The following is a 23,671-nucleotide window of genomic DNA, read 5'->3' on the forward strand; positions in this document are numbered from 1 at the left end:
AGCCACTCAATGTTAGTGGTGGCTGTTTAACAGTCTGATGCACCAATTTGTAAGTCGCTCTGGATAAGAGCGTCTGCTAAATGACTTAAATGTAAATGTAAATGATGGCCTTGAGATAGAAGCTGTTTTTCAGTCTCTCGGTCCCAGCTTTGATGCACCTGTACTGACCTCGCCTTCTGGATGATAGCGGGGTGAACAGGCAGTGGTTCGGGTGGTTGATGTCCTTGATGATCTTTATGGCCTTCCTGTAACATCGGGTGGTGTAGGTGTCCTGGAGGGCAGGTAGTTTGCCCCCGGTGATGCGTTGTGCAGACCTCACTACCCTCTGGAGAGCCTTACGGTTGAGGGCGGAGCAGTTGCCGTACCAGGCGGTGATACAGTAAGCAACTAACGCGTTATAACTTGAATGGCAAGGAGTCGTATACCAGTTAACACTATAGCGAATTGGTTAGATTACTAATGTTAGCTCATCTGATGTTATAACTTAAGCTACGTTAGCTGTCTGACTTCATTAGCCAACTAATTCTCACACACCAAACTCAATTATTTGATCAGTTATTTTGGCTAATGTTCCTCACATTTCTCTGGTTAGCTAACGGAGAATTCGATCCAGCTTGCAAGATACTTGACAATGCTAACAATACTTGTTCCACCAGTTTCTCCCCCACCTCAAACTTTCCAAATGCCAGCTGTTTTTCCAGTTACAGCTCATAAAGTACGCTTCATCACCATAGTCTCCGTAGTCAGACTTCTCACCTACCTCTTCGTTATCGTTCAAGGGACACGCTGCTGTTAACTGGCAAACTGCCTTTCCACTCTTCCAGAGTGCACACGGATGCTTTAACTAGCAAAATTGTTGTCTCGTCAGTGCCGTGCTTGCATTGTTATGTGAACGATTGGCTGAGCCTTGGATACAGCCAGTATTGGTCCAATACGTGCATCACTCGTTTGCACACCAAAGCCAGCCACCCCCAAAAAAACTTTCTCAACGGATCTACATGAACCATGTAGGTCACCTATTTTGGATTCAAAACGGCAAATTTCGCTGAAAGGTACTAGTTTGCATTCCTGCAAGAAGTCTGCAACTTTCAGAATGAGACTGATATGAGAACGGTTGATGTGACTTATTGATACAAGTTATATCATCAGATGAGCTAGTAATCTAACCAATTCCTATAGTATTAACTGGTATACGAGTCCTTGCAATTCAAGTGATATATGTAATCTTCAGTTTAATTCAGGAGATGGTAACTCATTAAAACAACTTATTCCATGGTTCCCCAAATTCCTAATGAGTTGTTACATGATAAATTTGATAACCATTAAACATAGTTGATTTGATAAATACGTCATCACATTAGTCACGTCACGACACTATTTTTTAAATTAAATTCACTGATGGTCCTTCCCTTCCTCCTCCACTGGTTCAGCCTTATTCGTCAAAGTCCTTGTATTGTAAAGCAGCACCCTCTTGTGGTCCAAGTTGGAACTATATCCTCCTTGTGGCGAGTCTGGATACCAGTATGTTTGTGCCATCATGCAACTCCTTGTCATGTCATAATGCCAAACATGTACAATGGTACTGACAGTGGATGGAAATAAGTTGTAAACTCTCTCAATTGATCTCAAAAGCAGCCCAAATTCCCAAGACCTAGCAGACGTGTTAGACTGCCTCTATTCACGTGAGGGTGGCCAGCGTAACTCCATGAGACATGTGTCATGTGAGAGGAACTGTCTTACTCCAACAGAAGTCAAAGGCCATGAGCAGAGCCAAAGGCATCACTAAGTGTGGGGCAAAAATACATGTGATTATATTATAGTAATAAAGGCCTAGTTTGTGTTTAGAATATTCAAGCATGCCTTGACATTACACAAGGGTAAATTAGCATACAGCAGCAATAAACGGCAATAAAAACGATCATATGTAAACTCAAAGTACTTTAATTTTATAGTTGTTCAAGGTTGATTGAACATAAACTAAAGAATCAGTGACTGGAATTTCCATCATGACATTTCTTGCATTCAGAATATTGACAATACCGACAATATAAGGGGTGTGCCAGATTTGCCATTTCAAAAAGCTAACAGAGGATGAACCCTCCCAATGTATTCATCTGGTTTGTATTCACTAAACACTAAAATGAAAAAAAATGGGCCAAAATGAAGGAACTGACTACCTGAACTAAAAATAACTCGTTTTTCACTGCAAAACCTTTGCTACAGTGTGCATGAATAAATACAACCCTTAGGCTGAAATTGCAAAGATTCCATTATTTAATCAATATATTGACACCAATACGTAAGCCCTGAAAACAGCAAAATAGACAAAAGATGATAGTCTGAAAATAAGTTTTATTGCAACACAGGTTATTTTTGCTTTTCCTCTGCTGTGAACTTTGCCTGCCAGGCACTCCAACACTCAGGGGTTAAGATGGCACCAGGAGACCTTGAACCGGGGTGCGTTCCAGACTGCCTACAAACCGGCCAGTTTGGGGAATTTAATGGCAAAATACATCTTTATTTGCACTAAGTCATCACGCACCTTTAATATATGCTGAACTCAGATTTACACCAAAGTCTTAAAAGGTTTATACGTTGACGAGAAACTAGCCATACTGGTTACTGACATGCTAAAATGCTTCTCCAGGCGTTGTAAGAAATGGTGCATGACAGGCAGTCTGGAACGTGGTGCGGTGTATGGGTGGCTAGGGGTTCCTTAGGGTCTCCCAAGTCCCCATCCGTATTTTGACCAGTCATTTACTATTCCAGAGTTCAATTGTGTACAGCAGACGTTTTAATTTAAAACAGAGGCCTCCCCGAGTGGATACAAACCTCTGATAACAGCAAGCAATGGTAACAGAGCAGGGAACAACCACAACACATTCAGCCATTTGCATGGGAGATAAATCATAGCGGAATTTCTTCCACAGAACAATAACTTTGGGGGTGGGCAGTGCATCATGGGTACTGCCTATAACTCTTTGCTTTGCATTCATTAGTTAGTCGATTTTTTGCCTTTTTTTCCCTGAACAGGAGTTTGTTTCTGGCTGCAGACAGAAACTCAAGATAGGTTTGATTATTAGTGGAGAGAAAAGGAGTGTGATGAAATGGAAAACAGAATGAGCATGATAGGGATACCTGTTACTGTTAACAGAGTAAAGAGGGATTTTGATCACTTAAGGGCTTACTATGACAACCGTTTGCATGGGTAACAAACAGATCTCAATCCCGACAAAGATACACTGCTGAGTCACTCGGAATTACAAATAGATGCCAGTGATTCTGACTAAATTAACCTTTGTAATGAACACAATAACATTTAAAACCATGTAATACAAAAAATAACATTTACAGCAAGAAATAGAACCCTTGCAATGAATCAGGAATTTTGAATGATTGGACAGGAATTTAGCCTGTAAAAATGATTGAGATTATTTTCTTCCTGCTTGATAGCAACATAATCTAAATAATCTAAAATTAACAGGGGGAGGTTAGGTCAAGAATGGGTTAGATTAGAAAGTGCAAAACATGGAAGGACAGAGTGAAAAGGGAAAATGAACAGAACAGAGAATAGTGGTGTGCATGGTTTGTATCCCAAATGGCTCCCTGTTTCCTATACAGTCAACTAATTTTGACCAGGGACCATAAACTTGTCCTGTCCAGGGGGTGTACTTGTACATCAAGCAGCCTCACGCTACAGAAACAAGAGATGGGCTCCTGCCCTACGTGCCGTTCTGGGCTCGGACAAGGGTTACTTACTTATATTGGGAATAAGGTGCCATTTGGGATGCATACATGAATAGAGACGGGATGGAGGAGCTGGCTCAGTAGAACACCACACTAGACTTCCCTCCCGGGGGGTTAAGGACCTTGTTGTGGGAGCGGGGGCGGGGGCCGAGGTGGGGCTCGTGGTCCTTCAGTGAGAGCTCACTAAGGCAGGCCTCTGGCTTCTTGGCTGAGGGAGCAGGCGCAGTCTCCACCGCTGCTTTGGTGGGAGTGGGGGGAGGGGAGGCAACGTTCTCTTCCTTCACCTCCTTGGCCGGGCTCTCCTTCGGAAGAGGAGCTGAGATCGAAAGGGAGAGAGGGATAAGAGAGAAAAATATGAGAAACTGAGTTAGATTTACCTGGTACCAAATGGTACATAAGACTTGGTGTCGAAACCGATTAGTAATGAATAATTATGCAATTATTAAGTCATTATTATTATCTTGGTCAACAAGTAATTTCTAGTAACTGCCTGGCAGACAGCGGGCTGTAAAGTGGTACCCAGAATCCATTATCCTTGTCAAACTCACCTGGGGGCTCAGGTATGGGCATGGGACTTTCACCCACAGAAATGTTGTCCTAGGAATAATAGGGAGAACATGTCAATATAGCCTATACATCATGCAAATTAGAAATCCATAACCATTAGTGATTTGAAATGGGAGAGACTGGGGGACAAGGATGGTCTGGGATACCTTTGGCTTGTTGGAATGGGCTTTGTCAGAGGGAGGGGCGCTCTCTAGCCCCCAGATGATGTTGCTGGTGTTGCCGCCTGGGGGTACGGGTCTCCGTTGCTCAGCTGGGGCATCTGGAGAACCAAATATCCCACTGCTTTTACCACCTACATTGAAGGACAGGGAATCAAATGTTTTTTTACATGCACCAGGAATTTGACCTGGTAAAATAGCGCTGTCAACGCCTTAGAATAGAATACAGAAATAACAAACTAATTTACACAAGGCATTAAAGGTGAACATTATTGAAGGCATTGAGGAAAAGACAGACAAGTCAAATCTCCACACCAACCACTTTTTTGTGATTAACATTTCTATAGAATTTTCACTTCTCAAACTTCTTAACTGACCAATTACTGGCAACATGACGACTGTACCCACTCCAACCAAATTGAACCAGGCCACAAACCTCCACACACAAAGCCCAGTCCTACCCTCATTATTCTATAGTTATGGTGAAGAGCTTGTTGCACAGCCTGGACTGACATGAGGCATTACATTTCAGGTAGATAACATTTCAATATCTGGGCGTGTGCCGTCATAATTCCTTCTACAACATTCTACAAGAGGCAGAAGGGCTGAAAACTGGAAGACAAACCAGCTCGATGCAGAGAGACAATAGAAACTCATGATAACACATTTTAATTTAACCATCTCTGACCCTTGGCCTCAATATAGACATATTGATCCAGTCATGTGATGTCACTAGATTACATGTGGCCCAAACTTAATTTAACTAATGAAAATCTCGGTCACCATTAGGAAAATTTGGCTGCAGAGGTTTTAATTTACCGGACATCCATATGCATCGTGTGTGTACCGCATTAGGGCGTCCACCTACGGTACTCAAAATCCCATTTAGATTGTAATTAATCTTAACAATAGAAATTAGCATGTACATTTGTAATAAAAAAATTATGACATTCTTCTACCAACATCAATGTCTTCATCCCTGCTATAAATCATAAATGGAACAGTTGAAAAAAGAAAACATTTAGTCTAGAAGAACAAGTCACCTCCATTGTAATAAAACTTCAAAATATAATATCAGTATAATATACATTGAACACAAATATAAAACACAAGCATGCTTAAAGTTTAAAGCTTTGACTGAGTTATAGTTCATTAACTCAGCAAAACAAGAAAGGCCCTTTTTCAGGACCCTGTCTTTCAAAGATAATTTTTTTTTTTTAAACTAGTAAAAAAATTCAATAAAAACTTCACAGATATTAATTGTAAAGGGTTTAAACACTGTTTCCCATGCTTGTTCAATGAACAATTACTGAACGTGTACCTGTGGAACGGTCATTAACACACTAACAGCTTACAGTAGGCAATTAAGGTCACAGTTATGAGAACTTAAGACACTAGAGGCATTTCTACTGACTCTGAAAAACACCAAAAGAAAGATGCCTGCTCATGTTCGTGAATGTGCCTTAGGCATGCTGCAAGGAGGCACTAGGACTGCAGATGTGGCCAGGGCAATAAATTGCCATGTCCGTACTGTGAGACGCCCAAGACCGCGCTACAGGGAGACAGGACGGACAGTTGATCGTCCTCGCAGTGGCAGACCACGTGTAACACCTCCGCACAGGATCGGTACACCTGAACATCACACCTGCGGGACAGGTACAGTATGGCAACAACTGCCCAAGTTACACCAGGAACGCACAATCCCTCCATCAGTGCTCAGACTGTCCACAATAGGCTGAGAGGCTGGACTGAGGGCTTGTAGGCCTGTTGTAAGGCAGGTCCTCACCAGACATCACCGGCAACAACATCGCCTATGGGCATAAAGCCACCGTCGCTGGACCAGACAGGACTGGCAAAAAGTGCTCTTCACTGACGAGTTGCGATTAAGTCTCACCAGGGGTGATGGTCGGATTCGCTTTACTTGTCGAAGGAATGAGCGTTACACCGAGGCCTGTACTCTGGAGCGGGATCGATTTGGAGGTGGAGGCCCAATCTATGGATTTCACAAGACTGGGAATACAGATATCGGTTGGTCACAGATTCCCCTACCTTTTTTTTAAAGGTAGGGGAATGGATCAAAAATACCAATCACGTTTATTTATAAAAGCCGTTTTTACATCAGCTGATGTCAAAAGTGCTATACAGAAACCCAACCTAAAACCCGAAACAGCAAGCAATGCAGATGTAGAAGCACAATGGCTAGGAACACCTCCCAAGAAAGGCAGGAACATAAGGAAGAAACCTGGAGAGGAATCAGGCTCTGAGGGGTGGCCAGTCCAGTTTCTGGCTGACCAGCAGGGTCTAATAATAATAATTACAGTGGTTGTAGAGGGTGCAGGTCAGGTCAGCATCTCAGGAGTAAATGTCAGTTGGCTTTCAAAGCTGATCATTCAGAGTTAGACAGCAGGTGCGGTAGGTAGAGAGAGAGAGTTGAAAACAGCAGGTTAGCACGTCTGGTGAACAGGTCAGGGTTCCATAGCCGCAGGCAGAACAGTTGAAACTGGAGCAGCAGCACGACCAGGTGGACTGGGGACAGCAAGGGGTTCTCAGGCCAGGTAGTCCTGAGGCATGGTCCTAGGGCTCAGGTGCTCCAAAAGAAGAGAACGAGAGAGAATTAGAGGGAGCACACTTAAATTCACACAGGACACCGGATAAGACAGGATAAATATTCCAGATATAACAGACTGACCCTAGCCCACAACAAACTATTGCAGCATAATTACTGGAGACTGAGACAGGACCCCTGGACAGGGCCAACCAGGCAGGATATGACCCCACCCACTTTGCCAAAGCACAGCACCCACACCACTAGAGGGATATCTTCAACCACCAACGTACTACCCTGAGACAAAGCCAAGTATAGCCCACGAAGATCTCCCCCACGGCACGAACCCGAGGGGGGAGCCAACCCGGACAGGAAAATCATGTCAGAGACTCAACCCACTCAAGTGACGCACCCCTCCTAGGGACAGAATGGAAGAGCACCAGTAAGCCAGTGACTCAGCCCGCATAATAGGGTTAGAGGCAGAGAATGCCAGTGGCGAGAGGGAACCGGCCAGGCAGAGGGTGGATCGTCGCTCCAGTGCCTTTCCGTTCATCTTCACACCCCTGGGCCAGACTACACTCAATCATGGGACCTACTGAAGAGATGAGTCTTCAATAAGGACTTAAAGGTAGAGACCGAATCTGCGTGTCTCACGTGGATAGGCAGACCATTCCATAAAAATTGAGCTCTTTAGGAGAAATGGGGGTTCGATAGTCCAGGATTCTGAGGAAAAACATTAAGATCCACAATATTTATTCCACGGGACAAAACCAATCAGTATCTGGTGTTACCACCATTTGCCTAATGAAGCGTGACATCTTCACATAGAATTGATCAGGCTGTTGATTGTGGCCTGTGGAATGTTGTCCCATGTTGGGTGAGTATGTAGGCCAAGGAAGAACTGGGACATATTCAGCTTCCAGGAATTGTGAACAGATCCTTGATGCTGAAACATGAGGTGATGTCAGCGGATAAATGTCACAACAATGGGCCTCAAGATCTCGTTACAGAATCTCTGTACATTCAAATTGCCATTGATAAAATGCAATTGTGTTTGTTGTCAGTAGCCACCTAACCATAACCCCACCGCCACCATGGGGAACTCCCCTCAAAGTTGACATCAGCAGCGCACACGACTCCATAAAAATGCGGTCTGCCATCTGCCTGATACAGTTGAAACCGGGATTATTTAGTGAAAAGCACACTTCTCCAGCATGCCAGTGGCTATCAAAGGTTAGCATTTGCCCACTGAAATAAGTTACAACAACAAACTGCATACCAGGTCAAGACCCTGGTGAGGACCACGAGCACACAGATGAGCTTCCCTGAGATGGTTTCCATTTGTGCAGAAATGCTGCATTTGTGCAAACCCACAGTTTCATCAGCTGTCCAGGTGTGGTGCCAGACGATCCTGCAGGTGAGGAAGCCGGATGTTGAGGTCCTGGGCTGGCGTGGTTACACGTGGTCTGCGGTTGAGAGGCCGGTTGGACGACAATGGAGTCGGCTTATGGTAGGAAAATGATTAAATTCTCTGGCAACAGCTCTGGTGGTCATTCCTGCGGTCAGCATGCCAATTGCACGCTACCTCAAAACATCTGTGGCAGTGTTGTGACAAAACTGCACATTTTAGAGCAGCCTTACATTGTCCCCAGAACAGAGTACACCGGTTTTATTTCACTTTTATTTAACCAGGTAGGCCAGTTGAGAACAAGTTCACATTTACAACTGCGACCTGCCCAAGATAAAGCAAAGCAGTGCGACAACTACAACAGAGTTACACATGGGATAAAAACACAATAGAAAAAAATCAATGTACAGTGTGTGGAAATGTAGTAAGATTAGGGAGGTATCAATATGGGGATGAGGTAATTGGGTGGGCTATTTACAGATGGTCTGTGTGCAGGTACAGTGATCAGTAAGCTGCTCTGACAGCTGATGCTTCAAGTTAATGAGGGAGATATGAGTCTCCAGCTTCAGTGATTTTTGCCGTTCGTTCCAGTCATTGGCAGCAGAGAACTGGGAGGAAAGGCGGACAAAGGAGGTGTTGGCTTTGGGGATGACCAGTGATATATACCTGCTGGAGAGTGTGCTACGGGTGGGCGATGCTATGGTGACCAGTGAGCTGAGATAAGGCAGGGCTTTACCTAGCAAAGACTTGTAGATGACCTGGAGCCAGTGGGTTTGGCGACGAATATGTAGCGAGGACCAGCCAACAAGAGCATACAGGTCCCAGTGGTGGGTAGTATATGGGGCTTTGGTGACAAAACAGATGGCACTGTGATAGACTACATCCAATTTGTTGTAGTTGGGGGTGGAAAAAGCCAGGATTCAGACACGGCTATGTAATGATCACACTGTTAAGTCAGCTTGTTGATATGCCACACCTGTCAGGTGGATGGATTATTTTAGCAAAGATTAAATGCTCACTGACAGGGATGGAAACAAATTTGTGCACCACATTTTAGAGAAAATCTTTGTGCATATGGAACATTTCTTGAATCTTATTTCAGCTCATGAAACATGGGACCAACACTTTACATGTTGCGTTTATATTTTTAATCAGTGTAATTCGCAAATTACCTGTCCTATAGGCTACTTGTAAGAAACTTTTAAAAATAACAAAACCGCTGTTTTCAAATACAATTTGGGCCTCTTATTTGAATTTCCTTTATGCCTAATTTAAAATGTTCATGCCTAATAAATAACAATACATCGCTGTACACGAACATGGCTATATATTTACAATGCTCCTGTGAAACAAGGCCCGCGCCAAGCATTTATGAAAGCACTTTTTCCAAAGCTCCAATGATATCGCACTCTTCACAGTTCTACTGGAAGATGTTAATAAATGTTGTGTTTATTGTAATTTTGGGGGGGGTATACAGTGCATTCGGAAGGAATTCAGACCAGCTGCCCTCTCCCACATTTTGTTATGTTAGTCTTATTCAAAAATGTAATCAATCCCCCCAATACCCCATAAGGACAAAGCAAAGTTTAAATAAGTTTTTGCAAATGTATTTATAAAATAAAAAACAGAAACACCTTATTTACATAAGTATTCAGACTAGGGCTGGGCAGTATACTGTATTTTACTATATACACACACAGGCATTTATGCACAAGTATTTATGCACGGACCGATTTGGGTTTTTACTTTACCTTCTCTAACGTTATTTGAATGTTTCGTTTGTTAAATGTGATATGCCGTGTGTAACGTCCATTTTTATAGTTTACTCTACTTGAGTCATTACTCGCCGCTATCCCGCTCTCCATGCCTCTTTCAACACGGACCTAGTCCCACCTCCTGTCACTCAAGGAGCACATTTGTTGTTGCGTTCGTTCAATCTGCATGGTCAATGCAGCACATGCAAAAATGTTGATGACAACGATGTTGTTTCCACTTTGATCTTAATATAAATCCACAAGAGTTCTATAATTACAAAATTAGCCTGCTAGCTAAGTAAAGGTACTGAGTCGGAGCAAACGTAGCTAAAACAACCTGATACTAGTTAGTACTGGTGGAGGCTTAAATCAGCATGTTTGTGCAACAGTATCTCCGAAATCAAAGAGGCATAGGCAAAGCATGAATATGTTGGCTATATGAATAAAGACATAATGTAGCCAAAGATTATAAGATCCCATATAAAAACACTGAACATCACTTTGGTTCCTACCCTGTCACAAGAACTAGCCCATGACATTTTCATTCATTGTCATGTCAGACAATGTATTTAAAGTGCTCACTATTATTTATATTCTAACTATAAAATTATAAAAAAATATTCAATTTCCACAATTCCAAAAGTTCACCCAAGTGCTTTAATCTAAATAAACATAATTTCTAACCTCAGGCCAATTATTTTTGCCCATATCATGGCAGTGTGGAAATGATTTTGGGTTGAAGTTGAACAGTATAAAACCATCTGAACGGAGAAAGACCGATTGAAATATATCTCTGTGTGTGTGGTATATATACAGTGGGGCAAAAAAGTATGGTCAGCCACCAATTGTGCAAGTTCTCCCACTTAAAAAGATGAGAGAGGCCTGTAATTTTCATCATATGTAGACTTCAACTATGACAGACAAAATTAGAAGGAAAAAAATCCAGAAAATCATATTGTAGGATTTTTAATGACTTCATTTGCAAATTATGGTGGAAAATAAGTATTTGGTCACCTACAAACAAGCAAGATTTCTGGCTCTCACAGATCTGTAACTTCTTTAAGAGGCTCCTCTGTCCTCCACTCGTTACCTGTATTAACCTCTTGAAACTCTGGGGGCAGTATTTCATTTTTGGATGAAAAACGTTCCCATTTTAAACAAGATATTTTGTCACGAAAAGATGCTCGACTATGCATATAATTGACAGCTTTGGAAAGAAAACACCGACGTTTCCAAATCTGCAAAGATATTATCTGTGAGTGCCACAGAACTGATGCTACAGGCGAAACCAAGATGAAATTTCAAACAGGAAATGCCCCAGATTTTGGAGGCGCTGTGTTCCAATGTCTCCTTATATGGCTGTGAATGGGCAAGGAATGAACCTACACTTTCTGTCGTTTCCCCAAGGTGTCTGCAGCATTGTGACGTATTTGTAGGCATATCATTGGAAGATTGACCATAAGAGACTACATTTACCAGGTGTCCGCCGGTGTCCTCCGTCGAAATTATTGCGTAATCTCCAGCTGCATGCATTTTTCCATTTGGTTCAGAGGAGAAACCAAACTGCCACGAATGATTTATCATCGAATAGATGTGAAAACACCTTGAGGATTGATTCTAAACAACGTTTGCCATGTTTCTGTCGATATTATGGAGTTAATTTGGGGAAAAAATTCGGGGGGTTTTCTTAGCCAAACGTGATGAACAAAACAGAGCGATTTCTCCTACACAAATAATATTTTTGGAAAAACTGAACATTTGCTATCTAACTGAGAGTCTCCTCATTGAAAACATCCGAAGTTCTTCAAAGGTAAATTATTTTATTTGAATGCTTTTCTTGTTTTTATGAAAATGTTGCCTGCTGAATGCTAGGCTTAATGCTATGCTAGCTATCAATACTCTTACACAAATGCTTGTGTAGCTATGGTTGAAAAGCATATTTTGAAAATCTGAGATGACAGTGTTGTTAACAAAAGGCTAAGCTTGTGAGCCAATATATTTATTTCATTTCATTTGCGATTTTCATGAATAGTTAACGTTGCGTTATGGTAATGAGCTTGAGGCTATAATTACGCTCCCGGATACGGGATTGCTCGTCGCAAGAGGTTAATGGCACCTGTTTGAACTTGTTATCAGTATTAAAGACACCTGTCCACAACCTCAAACAGTCACACTCAACTCCACTATGGCCAAGACCAAAGAGCTGTCAAAGGACACCAGAAACCAAATTGTAGACCTGCACCAGGCTGGGAAGACTGAATCTGCAATAGGTAAGCAGCTTGGTTTGAAGAAATCAACTGTGGGAGCAATTATTAGGAAATGGAAGACATACAAGACCACTGATATTCTCCCTCGATCTGGGGCTCCACGTAAGATCTCACCCCATGGGGTCAAAATGGCCACAAGAACAGTGAGCAAAAATCCCAGAACCACACGGGGGGACCTAGTGAATGACCTGCAGAAAGCTGGGACCAAAGTAACAAAGCCTACCATCAGTAACACACTACGCCGCCAAATCCTGCAGTGCCAGACGTGTCCCCCTGCTTAAGCCAGTACATGTCCAGGCCCGTCTGAAGTTGGCTAGAGAGCATTTGGATGATCCAGAAGAAGATTGGGAGAATGTCATATTGTCAGATGAAACCAAAATATAACTTTTTGGTAAAATCTCAACTCGTCGTGTTTGGAGGACAAAGAATGCTGAGTTGCATCCAAAGAACATACCTACTGTGAAGCATGGGGGTGGAAACATCATGCTTTGGGGCTGTTTTTCTGCAAAGGGACCAGGACGACTGATCCGTGTAAAGGAAAGAATGAATGGGGCCATGTATCGTGAGATTTTGAGTGAAAACCTCCTTCCATCAGCAAGGGCATTGAAGATGAAACGTGGCTGGGTCTTTCAGCATGACAATGATCCTAAACACACCGCCCGGGCAACGAAGGAATGGCTTCGTAAGAAGCATTAAGGTCCTGGAGTGGCCTAGCCAGTCTCCAGATCTCAACCCCATAGAAAATCTTTGGAGGGAGTTGAAAGTCCGTGTTGCCCAGCAACTGCCCCAAAACGTCACTGCTCTAGAGGAAATCTGCATGGAGGAATGGGCCAAAAATACAGCAACAGTGTGTGAAAACCTTGAAGACTTGAAGAAAACTTTTGACCTCTGTCATTGCCAACAAAGGGTATATAACAAAGTATTGAGATAAACTTTTGTTATTGACTAAATACTTATTTTCCACCATAATTTGCAAATAAATTCATTAAAAATCCTACAATGTGATTTTCTGGATTTTTTTCCTCATTTTGTCTGTCATAGTTGAAGTGTACCTATGATGAAAATTACAGGCCTCATATTTTTTAGTGGGAGAACTTGCACAATTGGTGGCTGACTAAATAAGTTTTTGCCCCACTGTACATACGGTCACGCACTACACATAAAGCAAATTTAGAACTCTTAATCAAAAACATGAAATACCACTAAAAAAATGAAAAATACCATGATATTTTGGCCATGTCGCCGAGCCCTAATTCAGACCCTTTGGTATGAGACTCGAAATTGAGCTCAGGTGCATCCTGTTTCCATTGATCATCCTTGAGATGTTTCTACCTTTAGTAAATTCAATCGATTGATCATTTGGAAAGAGACACCTGTCTATATAAGGCCCCACAGTTGACAGTGCATGTCAGAGCAAAAACCAAGCCATGAGGTCGAAGGAATTTTCCATAGAGCTCAGACAGGATTGTGTCGAGGCACAGATCTGGGGAAGGGTACCAAAAATTGGCCAAACAGAAGCCAGTCCTCAGTAAAAAAAATTATAATAATTTTTAAAAAACACAACAACCAGACCATGAGAAACCATATAATAATTAAAAACACAACAACCAGAAAAAAACACATGGAAGCCATCATGCATGGTGGGGAGCATCATGCTTTTTTTTCAGAAACAGTGACTGAGACTAGTCAGGATCGAGGCAAAGGTGAACTGAGCAAAGTACAGAGATCCTTGATGAAAACCTGCTCCAGATCGCTCAGGACCTCAGACTGGTGTCAAGTTACACATTCCAACAGAACAACAACCCTAAGCACATAGCCAGGGCAATGCAGGAGTGGCTTCGGGACAGGTTTCTAAATATCCTTTAGTGGCCCAGCCAGAGCCTGGACTTGAACCTGATCGAACATCTCTTGGCGAGCGCTGAAAACAGGGTGCAGCAACGCTCCCCATCCAACCTAACAGAGCTTGAGAGGATCGGGAGAGAATGGGAGAAACCCCCATAACACAGGTGTGCGTCATACCCGAAGAAGACTCGTTGCTGTAATCACTGCCAGAGACACTTTAACAAAGTACTGAGTAAACGTTCTGAATACTTATGTAAATGTGGTATTTCCGCTTTCTTATTTTTAACAAACATTTCTCAAGCTCAGTTTTTTTTGCCTTTGTCATTATGTGGTATTGTGTGTAGAATGATGAGGGGGGAAAATACAATTTACCCAATTTTAGAATAAGGATGTAACGTAACAAAATGTGGGAAAAGTCTCAGGGTCTGAATACTTCCCGAAAGCACTGTACATGGCTAAGTCTGTTTCCACTATAGGCAATTGACCGCCTAGTGATTGCAACTGATGTGAATGGTTGGAAACTATGTTTGATTTCCAAGTGCTGCTAAATTGAATTGCACCAATTGCGCATGATGCACATTAGTTTAGTCAATCAATTTCAAATCTTTACACTATGCGACACAGGGGCAGTATATCTTGCCTATGGTGGCAGCAGGACTGATAGGTTTGGGCCTAAAAAACACAATTAGCATCTAATTTACTAGTGTTTCGGCAGACCTTGGCCTGCTCAAAGTTAGCCGTTGCTGTGGGAAGTCAAATTGTTCAACTCCTTGGAGGAGCTTGCGATGTGCATCAGCCTCGTTACTTGGTCCTCCCAGACAGAGTGTGGTGAAAAAGGCGCAATAGCGCCACTTCAACCTCAGGAGGCTGAAGAAATTTGGCTTGTCACCCAAAACCCTAACAAACTTTTACAGATGCACAATTGAGAGCATCCTGTCGGGCTGTATCACCGCCTGGTACAGCAACTGCATCTCCCACAACCGCAAGGCTCTCCAGAGGGTGGTGGTGCGTTCTGCCCAACGCATTACCGGGGGAAAACTACCCACCCTCCAAGACACCTACAGGACGTCACAGGAAGGCCAAAAAGATCATCAAGGATAACAACCAGCCGAGCCACTACATGTTCACCCCGCTATCATCCAGAAGGCGAGGTCAGTCTAGGTGCAACGCTGGGACCGAGAGACTGATAAAACAGCTTCCATCTCAAGGCCACCAGACTGTTAAAAAGCTATCACTAGCACGTTAGAGGTTACTGCCCTATCTACAAAGACTTGAAATCACTAGTCACTTTAATAATGTTTACATCAATTTGCTTTACTCATCTCATATGTATATACTCTATTCTAATGTATTTTAATCAATGCCACTGACATTGCGCGTCCTAATATTGATATATTCCTTAATTCCATTATTTTACTTTTAGGTTGTGTGTATTGTGTTTTGTTGTGAATTGTTAGATATTACTGTACTGTTGGAGCTAGAAACACAAGCATTTCGCTACACCCAGCAATAACATTTGCTAAACATGTGTATGTGACAAAATAAATTTGATTTGGCTGGTTGAGTCTTGAGACACTTTAGTCACCAGATAAAATAAGTGACCTGTTGCCCTTATCAAACACACGCACTGCAGCATGTCAACACAATCCAAACATGATTTGGGGAAGAAACAGTGAGTAAGTTAACACTTATCAACAGCTCATTTTTTAACCTTAAATGCTAACGTAGCAGTTTTCACACCACAGACCTGAAAAGGCTCTGACAGCTCCAGAACCAGGGAGGGCAGCCATTGCCTGTCCAGTCAGGGGCCCTCTCACCTTGTAGGAAGACATAGGAAGCATATTCCCTTTCCACAATAACCTGAACTTTCCTGGCTCTGATATTTTCTATCATAGTTCCAACATCTATGGTGGATGCGTAACCTTTAATTCTGTATTAAGGACTAAAAGAACACAGACTGCCACCCAATGTTTGGATGCATAACCAGGCCAGAGCAAAAAAGCTTTGATCAATTCAGCCCAGTAGTGTGAAAAGGGAATTTGTACGCCCAGTAAAGGTCCTTCTCTCTCTCACCTGGGGGGTTGGTTCGCCTGATGACACCCTGGGGCTCTGGTGGGGCGAAAAGGTTGGAGGCCATCTTGTGGGGCCGTCTCGAAGCAGCTGCTTCTCCCTCATATCCACCGAACAGGTCGCTGGAGACACCTCCGGGGGGACGCAGGACTCTGAAAAGGAAGCATCAGAATCATGTTGGTTCACGTAGTGGTTGCCAACCTTTTTCTGTTACTGTACCAACAAATTAATTTTGTTCTGCCTGGAGTATTCCTGGAGTACCCCCTCATGTGCTTTACCAGCAGGCCTATGGTCTCATGAGTCTTCTCAAGTACCCCCTGTGGATAGGCAAAACACACTGTGGCTTCCTTGTACCCCTGTTTGGGAACCACTGATGTAGGGTATATAGCCTGTAGGCCAAACTCTACTGTCAGCATTCATCATACACAAAGGCAGGCAGCGCCTGGGATAATATGATTAGAGAATGTTCCATAATGAAAACGTGTATATAGCTAAATCTAGGAATAGAATATGCATAATGCACAACTTCTTATATAAAGACAGGCCACAAATGGTGGCTGTAGCCACATTAACTGCTACATGTTCAACAGTATGACTGTAGGCTACATAGGCCTACTGACCTAAATAAACTGTTTAAAAGTCACATTTCGTTGTGTAACGTTAGCTGATCACAACTCAACACAGAACACATATTTAGCCAGTTAACGTTAGCTGGCTGTTCTTGGGATGTTCGCAGGGGGGTTAGACAACCATAGTTGACCGCGCAAAAAAAAGTTAAATATGCCCAATTACCCTTACTTTTTAGAAATAGGTTGTTGTAAACGGGGTGTGGGTGACTGTGTCTGTTTGGAAAATGCAATGAGCGTCAGTCATGGCTACACCGTAAAAAAAAAAAAAAAGAATTCCACGAGCTTCCATTTCCGCAGCGCAGAAAAACTCCAAAGCCCATAGAAGCTACCTAGCTGTTACCAAACGAAAAGTTTACTACTGACAAAACGGAATAAACATTTTACCACTAAATTGTCTTATAACTAGTTAACGTTAGTATCACCAAAGTGCCATCTAGCTAGCTAACTGCTTACAGGCCAATGAGCATAAGGGGTAGCTTTCAGGAACATAGCCAGCTAGTTGCTTGAATTTTGCCTGCTGCAAATAAAACATGTGGATGAAATGTCGTGTTACCTTGAACTTGGCTTTGCGCCATTATCGAGTCCTGAAAACATGTTCGTCGAAGTCATTGTGATGACTGTCTTCGTGAGAGAGGAAATTAATGTCGTTGCTAGCTCAATCTTTTAAAAGTTTTGTTGGTTGGTTGCGTGTTGCCCTTCCGAAACCGGGAAAAGCCCCGCCCACTCGATAGGACGAGCCAGCAATGAGAAGAGCCTCAATGGTCAAAAGCGTTATCAGTCGAAAGGTGTGACTAATTTCATTGGTTAAATTACTAAAGATCAACGCCCTCTTTCCATTGTGATTTGGCTTTCCGCCTGTCTGTCATATTGGGTGCAGGCGGTTTACTCGCCCGGACTTTGAGCGGTATTTCCATAACTGGAAAATGAACTAACATTTTAACTTGAAACGGTTCCAGGTAATGTAGCAGTATTTCATGGTAGTAAAGTTAAATAGTGGGAACTTTTGCGAGTGTAAGGTTTACTGTTAATTTTTTGTTTATTTCACTTTTGTTTTATCTCTTCCATTTGCTAAGGTAAACCTGCGTTTCCCATGCCAATAACGCCCCTTGTTTTGAATTGAGTACATTGGTGGCGCGTGTGATGTTGGTTCTAGGCGGGGAACATACCATAGAAATCGATTTAAACTAAATTAGAATTATATGTCCCATTGCTATACCCAACTTTGCAGATGAAGGGGTTCGATTCACGCCCGTGTCGGCGTGTTTTTGGTACTGGCTAAAAGTTGATTGCATTCGATTTGGAACCGGGCTGCCTCCAGGGCTTGAGCCAACAAGTTCCGGGCGAGTCGGCTCAAAACAAAAAATTACATAATTAAACACACGTCTCAAAGTAGCTCTTTCAAACAACAAACCATTTCAGTGAGCCCATTGACATTTATGTCTGGACGATATTCCATGGTCATCCACAGAGCAGAGGCAGGTGGAAGTCCACCAGGTCACATCCTGTTGTCCAATCCACTATCCATGCGCACCATCCTCACCCACTAGGTCCACGTCTCTTCTGACTGAGGCCCAGATAAAGGGTTGTTCAGGGGGGAAACAAATCAGAAACCAGGACACCTCTTGCCATCCCCAGTCGTAGACTCCTTGGTAAATCCTCCGAAATTACACACCTGGGTGAAGCCACACAGCCACTAGTTTAGGGTGCTTGAGGCTCACTAAGTTAGCTGGAATAGCCCTTGAAATAAACCATTGTAGGAACATTTTTGTGATCCTCTGCCCTATTCAACAGTCTACAGGCCTCTGCCATCTCTTTGTTTCAAATAAAAACACAAACAGCTACAGTAGCTAAACAGCTAGCTTCTCAGTTCAGTTAGTAAAATAACTGACTTGACAGTCTTGCACTGCTGTGGGTCAATATATATTAAATCAAAACTTAATTAGCTAACAAAATAAAAGTTGATTTAAAAGGAGTGAAAAAAAAACACCTAAAACTATTCAATTATATATCATATTTAGAGCATTCTGCCTGGGCGACCTCCACGGCAACCACGGATTCTAGGTTTTCCAATGCGAAAGTGATTGATTTTTATAAAAACAATTAATCTGCTTTCCCAATTGAAACGAGATAGAAAATTCTAACGTTTATTTTAGGATTTTTTGTATTTCGACGAAGCACCATGCTGCATTGTTGTCAAAATGTTAGATTTGTGAGGGCACTCGTCCTTGCTTTCGCCCGATGATGTCACAGATTTTTGGCAGGGCCAATGTAAAATGACTCCCAGCGCACCCAATAACGTCTGTTGATTGAGATATCCAATTGGTTCATTTGCATCCTCTTTTATCATCAACAATTGGAGCTCTTGGATGTCAATCATATGTCTTTCTCCCTCAACTGACTAATCAGGAGATTTGTTTTTGAGTTAGAGTGGGCGTGCTTGTGCACGAGAGGGCGGTCAATCGGAGTTGGTTTAGTTTGCACGTTTCCTCATGAAGTTGTGAACACATAAATCAAGGTAATTTTGTGAATTGCTTAATCTTTGTCTCACTGCAACTGAATGCAATACTGTGCATAATTTCGTGTGAATTTGTGCTTCAGACTATTCCTTTGCTATCAAGTATCATTAGTTGACTAGGTTTTGTCCGCACATCACCAAAGTTAATTTAGCTAGTAACGTTAGCTAGTAGCTAGCACCAGTGCAACGTTAGTTGCTTTTTGAAGTGTGTATCCCACTCCTCCTAAAATGTACCTATAGAAATGACACGGGTTACGAGTGGAAAGATTACAGCTGATTCTGTCTACTGATCTATCAGCTGAGGTGAGGATAGCAACCACAGAATAAAGCAACCATTTAAACAAACGATAGATTATTCAATTAGCTACTCATATTTCTGCAGTAAAAAATATTATTTTGTAAATTTGAGTTTTAAAAGAGTTCTCATTAGGTTGGACAATCATGATTTAGAGAACACATACATCTGACACAGTAATGTGTCTTGTTTCCCTGTATGGGAATGAATTTCAAAGAATTTAGGGTGTATGTTTGAGACGTGACAGTTGTTTTAAAGTTGTAGCTACAGTAGTAATGTTTCTTTCCTCAAAATATTTGAAGACGTCTAAAGAGATGAAACACCTGTAGCAGTGCATGTTAGAAGTAATATGTATCTTGCAATTCAAGTTAAATGCAGTGTCTGCTCTATGTATATATGGATTAGATATTGTTGTAGTTGAACACTCAATATTCTATTGGTTCGAGTGCTTGTGGTATCCGCTGTTGCTTTCTAAAGCTGAGTTCATATCAGAAGCAACTTTTTTATGCAGTTAACATAATGTCGTCAAACATCAATGTTGAAAACAACAATTCTGGATGAAAAAAATTGAGACTGCGAGCTTTCTGTGCTCTTGTGGCTGTAGTAAAAACTAAAAACCTGCTAGTTTATTCAGATTATTTATTTTGAGCGTTTGAAGCATGTTATATAGTTAAATGTTTGGTCAAATATTTCAGCTCGTCTACGGCAATAAATTGAGAGTAAGAGTGTGGTACTCGGATAGTGAACAGTTGAGCTGCGCATAATTAAATTCAGTCACAGCGAGGTGAAGATAGTCGCGGCTAGACTCTGTTCATGCTTTGAATATGCCCAATTTTATATACTGTTGCATACCAAAACCGTCGGGTCGATGGTGAAAAGAAAGAAGACATGGTCTGCTGTCGAAGAGCATGAAAATGGGTAACCTTGTCTGATAAAGAAGCACTTTAAATAGAGGTCGATTGTATAGAAAAGGTTTTACGTTGTCGTTTCAGCGGGCGCTAAACTCAGGGTCGCTCGCATTTGAATTTCGGATAAAAAATAAACCCATGTAAACTGTTAGAAGTTTAAGATGACTAACAAAAACACACGAACAAGGTATAGTAATATTTAGCTTTCAAAATGTAAATGAAAACATGCAGACAATGTTCCTGTGTCGATTGGACTGAGGGGATTTGAAACCAGCAGCGGCGGCCATGTTGAGAGAACGAACGTCGTCTTTTTAAAGTTGATTTGCGTTGTGATGTCTTTTAAATGTCAAACATTTGTATTGATTGTGTTTTGCCAGGATGACAGTTGGGCTTAAAGACGGTGTCGATGACACGAATAATTCGGGCAGAAAGCTTGACGGTTGTGACGAGGAGAGCGGAGATCAGGGGAGCGATGAGCGAAGTACAAAGAGAGACGGAATGGAAATCCATACTCTATCAACTACGGGCTGCACCAGTTCAGCACCGGTTATTACCACCTCCGTATCGAACCCGTCTGGACCTTGCTCGAGCCAACAGCCCCGGTCCTCGACAGCACGGAGTCACGACCAGCATCATTTTCTGAGATCCAGCGTTCGACCCCCGAGCAAACGAATCCGGAAGGATTCCATCGCCCCAACTATCAATGGTCACAACGGGGCGAAATCGAAAGGTATGATGTGAAAGTGTTTGTGCCCGGGGTCACCTGTTTTATGTGTTATAGGAGTACCCCATCCCTCTACTCCCCGTTTGTAGTTGGCAAAAGTAGCTAGGTCCATCTATTGGTGATGGTCAGTGTTTTGAATGCAGGATATTGTGTTTATGCTGCCCCTATCTATACAAAAGGGACACTTTAATTGTTTAGAGGCAGGAGCCTGGAAACAACTTAATTGCATTCAAGTTGTGAGGCCTTCCCATATTATTGCTTATGAGAGGGAGATGGATGTGGGATGTCAGCATTTTAATATTTTATTGAATGCCCATTTTGCGGTATTGGAATACTACTCAACATAAAATAATTATAACTCAACATAATATTTTTTAGAAGCAGTGCTCACTCTGTTGTCGAAGATTGGGTTGTGTGTCTGTCTCTCCTGACTTGCACATTGAGGTGGCGGCCAGTGTTGCTCCAAGCCAGCCTCACATGTTGTTTTTGGAACTTCGCTCCACTCGTCATTGCAGGCCTTACGATGTTGTGACACGCTGGCCTCAGTCTGACTGTTTGTGCTAAAACGGGCATTCTAACCAGTTCTTTTTATTTTTAAAGCTATTGGTCTCTATCTCCTCTGTTGCTATAGGCGTAGGGACTAGAGGTCGGCCGATTTAATCGGCATGGCAGTTTTCATAAGTGGGTAATCTGCATTTTTGGACGACGATTATGACATTGCACTCCACGAGGAGACTGCGTGGCAGGCTTGACCACCTGTTACGCAAGTGCAGCAAGTTGCTAGCTAGCATTTAACTTATATATATATTTTTTAAAAGCAATCTTAACATAATCACTAGTTAACTACACATGGTTGATGATATTACCAGTTTAACTAGCTTGTCCTGCGTTGCAAATAATCAATGGGGTGCCTAACAGTATAACTTTACACCGTCCCCTCGCCCATACCCGGGCGCGAACCAGGGACCCTCTGCACACGTCAACAACAGTCACCCACGAAGCATCGTTACCCATCGCTCCACAAAAGCCACGGCCCTTGCAGAGCAAGGGGAACCACTACTTCAAGGTCTGAGCAAGTGACGTCACCGTTTGAAACGCTATTTAGCGCGCACCACCGCTAACTAGCTAGCCGTTTCACATCCGTTACACCTGTTAATTTATCATCGAATCACAGCCTACTTCAACTTCGCCAAAACGGGTGATTTAACAAAAGCGCATTGTCGACAAAAGCACTGTCGTTGCACAAATGTACCTAACCATAAAGATCAATGTCTTTCTTAAAATCAATACACAGAAGTATATATTGTTTTAACCTGCATATTTAGTTGAAAGAAATTCATGTTAGGGGGCAATGTTAATGAGGGAAGTCGTCACTTGTCTTGCGTTCAGTGCAAGCAGAGTCGGTATACGCAGCAGTTTGGGCTGCCTGGCTTGTTGCGAACTGTGTGAAGACCATTTCTTCCAAACAAAGACTAATTAATTTGCCTGAATTTTACATAATTGTGACATAACGTTTAAGGTTGTGCAATATAACAGCAATATTTAGACAAAGGGTTGCCACCCATTCTATAAAATACAGAACGGTTCTGTATTTCACTGAAAGAATAAACGTTTTGTTTTTGAAAGGACAGTTTCCGGATTTGACCATATTAATGACCTTATGTCTCAAATTTCTGTGTGTGTATATTATAATTAAGTCTATGATTTGATAGAGCAGTCTGACTGAGCAGTGGTAGGCAGCAGCAGGCTCGTAAGCATTAATTGAAACGGCACTTTCCTGCGTTTGCCAACAGCTCTTCGCAATGCTTGAAGCACAGCGCTGTTTATGACTTCAAGCCTAGCAACTCCCAAGATTAGGCTGGCAATATCTATAGTGCCGATAAGAACATCCAATAGTCAAAAGGTGTATGAAACACAAATGGTAGAGAGAAATAGTCCCATAATAACTACAACCTAAAACTTCTTAACTGGGAATATTGAAGACTCATGCTAAAAGGAACCACCAGCTTTCATATGTTCTGAGCAAGGAACTTAAACGTTAGCTTTTTTACATGGCACAATATTGCACTTTTGCTGTCTTCTCAAACACTGTTTTTGCATAATTTAAACTAAATTGAACATGTTTAATTATTTATGAGACTAAATTGATTTTTATTTATGTATTATATTAAGTTAAAATAAGTTAATTCCGTATTGTTGTAATTGTCATTATTACAAATGTAAATAAATCGCCCGATTAATC

At 42.2% G+C, this 23,671-nt stretch overlaps 2 protein-coding genes across 7 annotated transcripts in view; one reads left to right on the forward strand and one right to left on the reverse strand.

The window, feature by feature from the left end:
- Positions 1–2,332: 2,332 nt before the first annotated feature.
- Positions 2,333–17,712, reverse strand: LOC115145221 (jupiter microtubule associated homolog 2-like). Its single transcript, XM_029686624.2, has 5 exons — positions 17,541–17,712; positions 16,362–16,510; positions 4,461–4,606; positions 4,296–4,344; positions 2,333–4,063 (listed from the first exon to the last, which is right to left on the reverse strand). Exons 1-5 carry the CDS (start codon positions 17,594–17,596, stop codon positions 3,825–3,827), a joined length of 639 nt encoding a protein of 212 aa, XP_029542484.1. The 5' UTR covers positions 17,597–17,712; the 3' UTR covers positions 2,333–3,824.
- A 145-nt stretch (positions 17,713–17,857) lies between these two features.
- Positions 17,858–23,671, forward strand: part of LOC115145220 (protein cramped-like) — a 46,916-nt gene continuing 41,102 nt past the window's right edge. The window contains exons 1-2 of one of the 6 annotated variants that reach the window (XM_029686621.2): positions 17,858–17,943; positions 21,083–21,435. In XM_029686621.2, the coding sequence (XP_029542481.1) occupies positions 21,084–21,435 (352 nt within the window). In that variant the 5' untranslated portion in view covers positions 17,858–17,943; position 21,083. The other 5 variants (XM_029686620.2, XM_029686622.2, XM_029686623.2 and 2 more) reach the window with 5 other exon arrangements.

Source organism: Oncorhynchus nerka, linkage group LG17, assembly GCF_034236695.1.
Source record: "Oncorhynchus nerka isolate Pitt River linkage group LG17, Oner_Uvic_2.0, whole genome shotgun sequence".
Taxonomy (NCBI): Eukaryota; Metazoa; Chordata; class Actinopteri; order Salmoniformes; family Salmonidae; genus Oncorhynchus; species Oncorhynchus nerka.

Excerpts from the sequence above, each read along its gene's own strand:
- LOC115145221 (XM_029686624.2), bottom strand. The coding sequence starts at position 17,596 with ATGACTTCGACGAACATGTTTTCAGGACTCGATAATGGCGCAAAGCCA. Across the intron at positions 4,607-16,361 it reads CAGGCGAACCAACCCCCCAG|GTGGTAAAAGCAGTGGGATA; the intron begins GTGAGAGAGAGA and ends CCTTCAATGTAG. Across the intron at positions 4,064-4,295 it reads GCCCATACCTGAGCCCCCAG|CTCCTCTTCCGAAGGAGAGC; the intron begins GTGAGTTTGACA and ends TTTCGATCTCAG.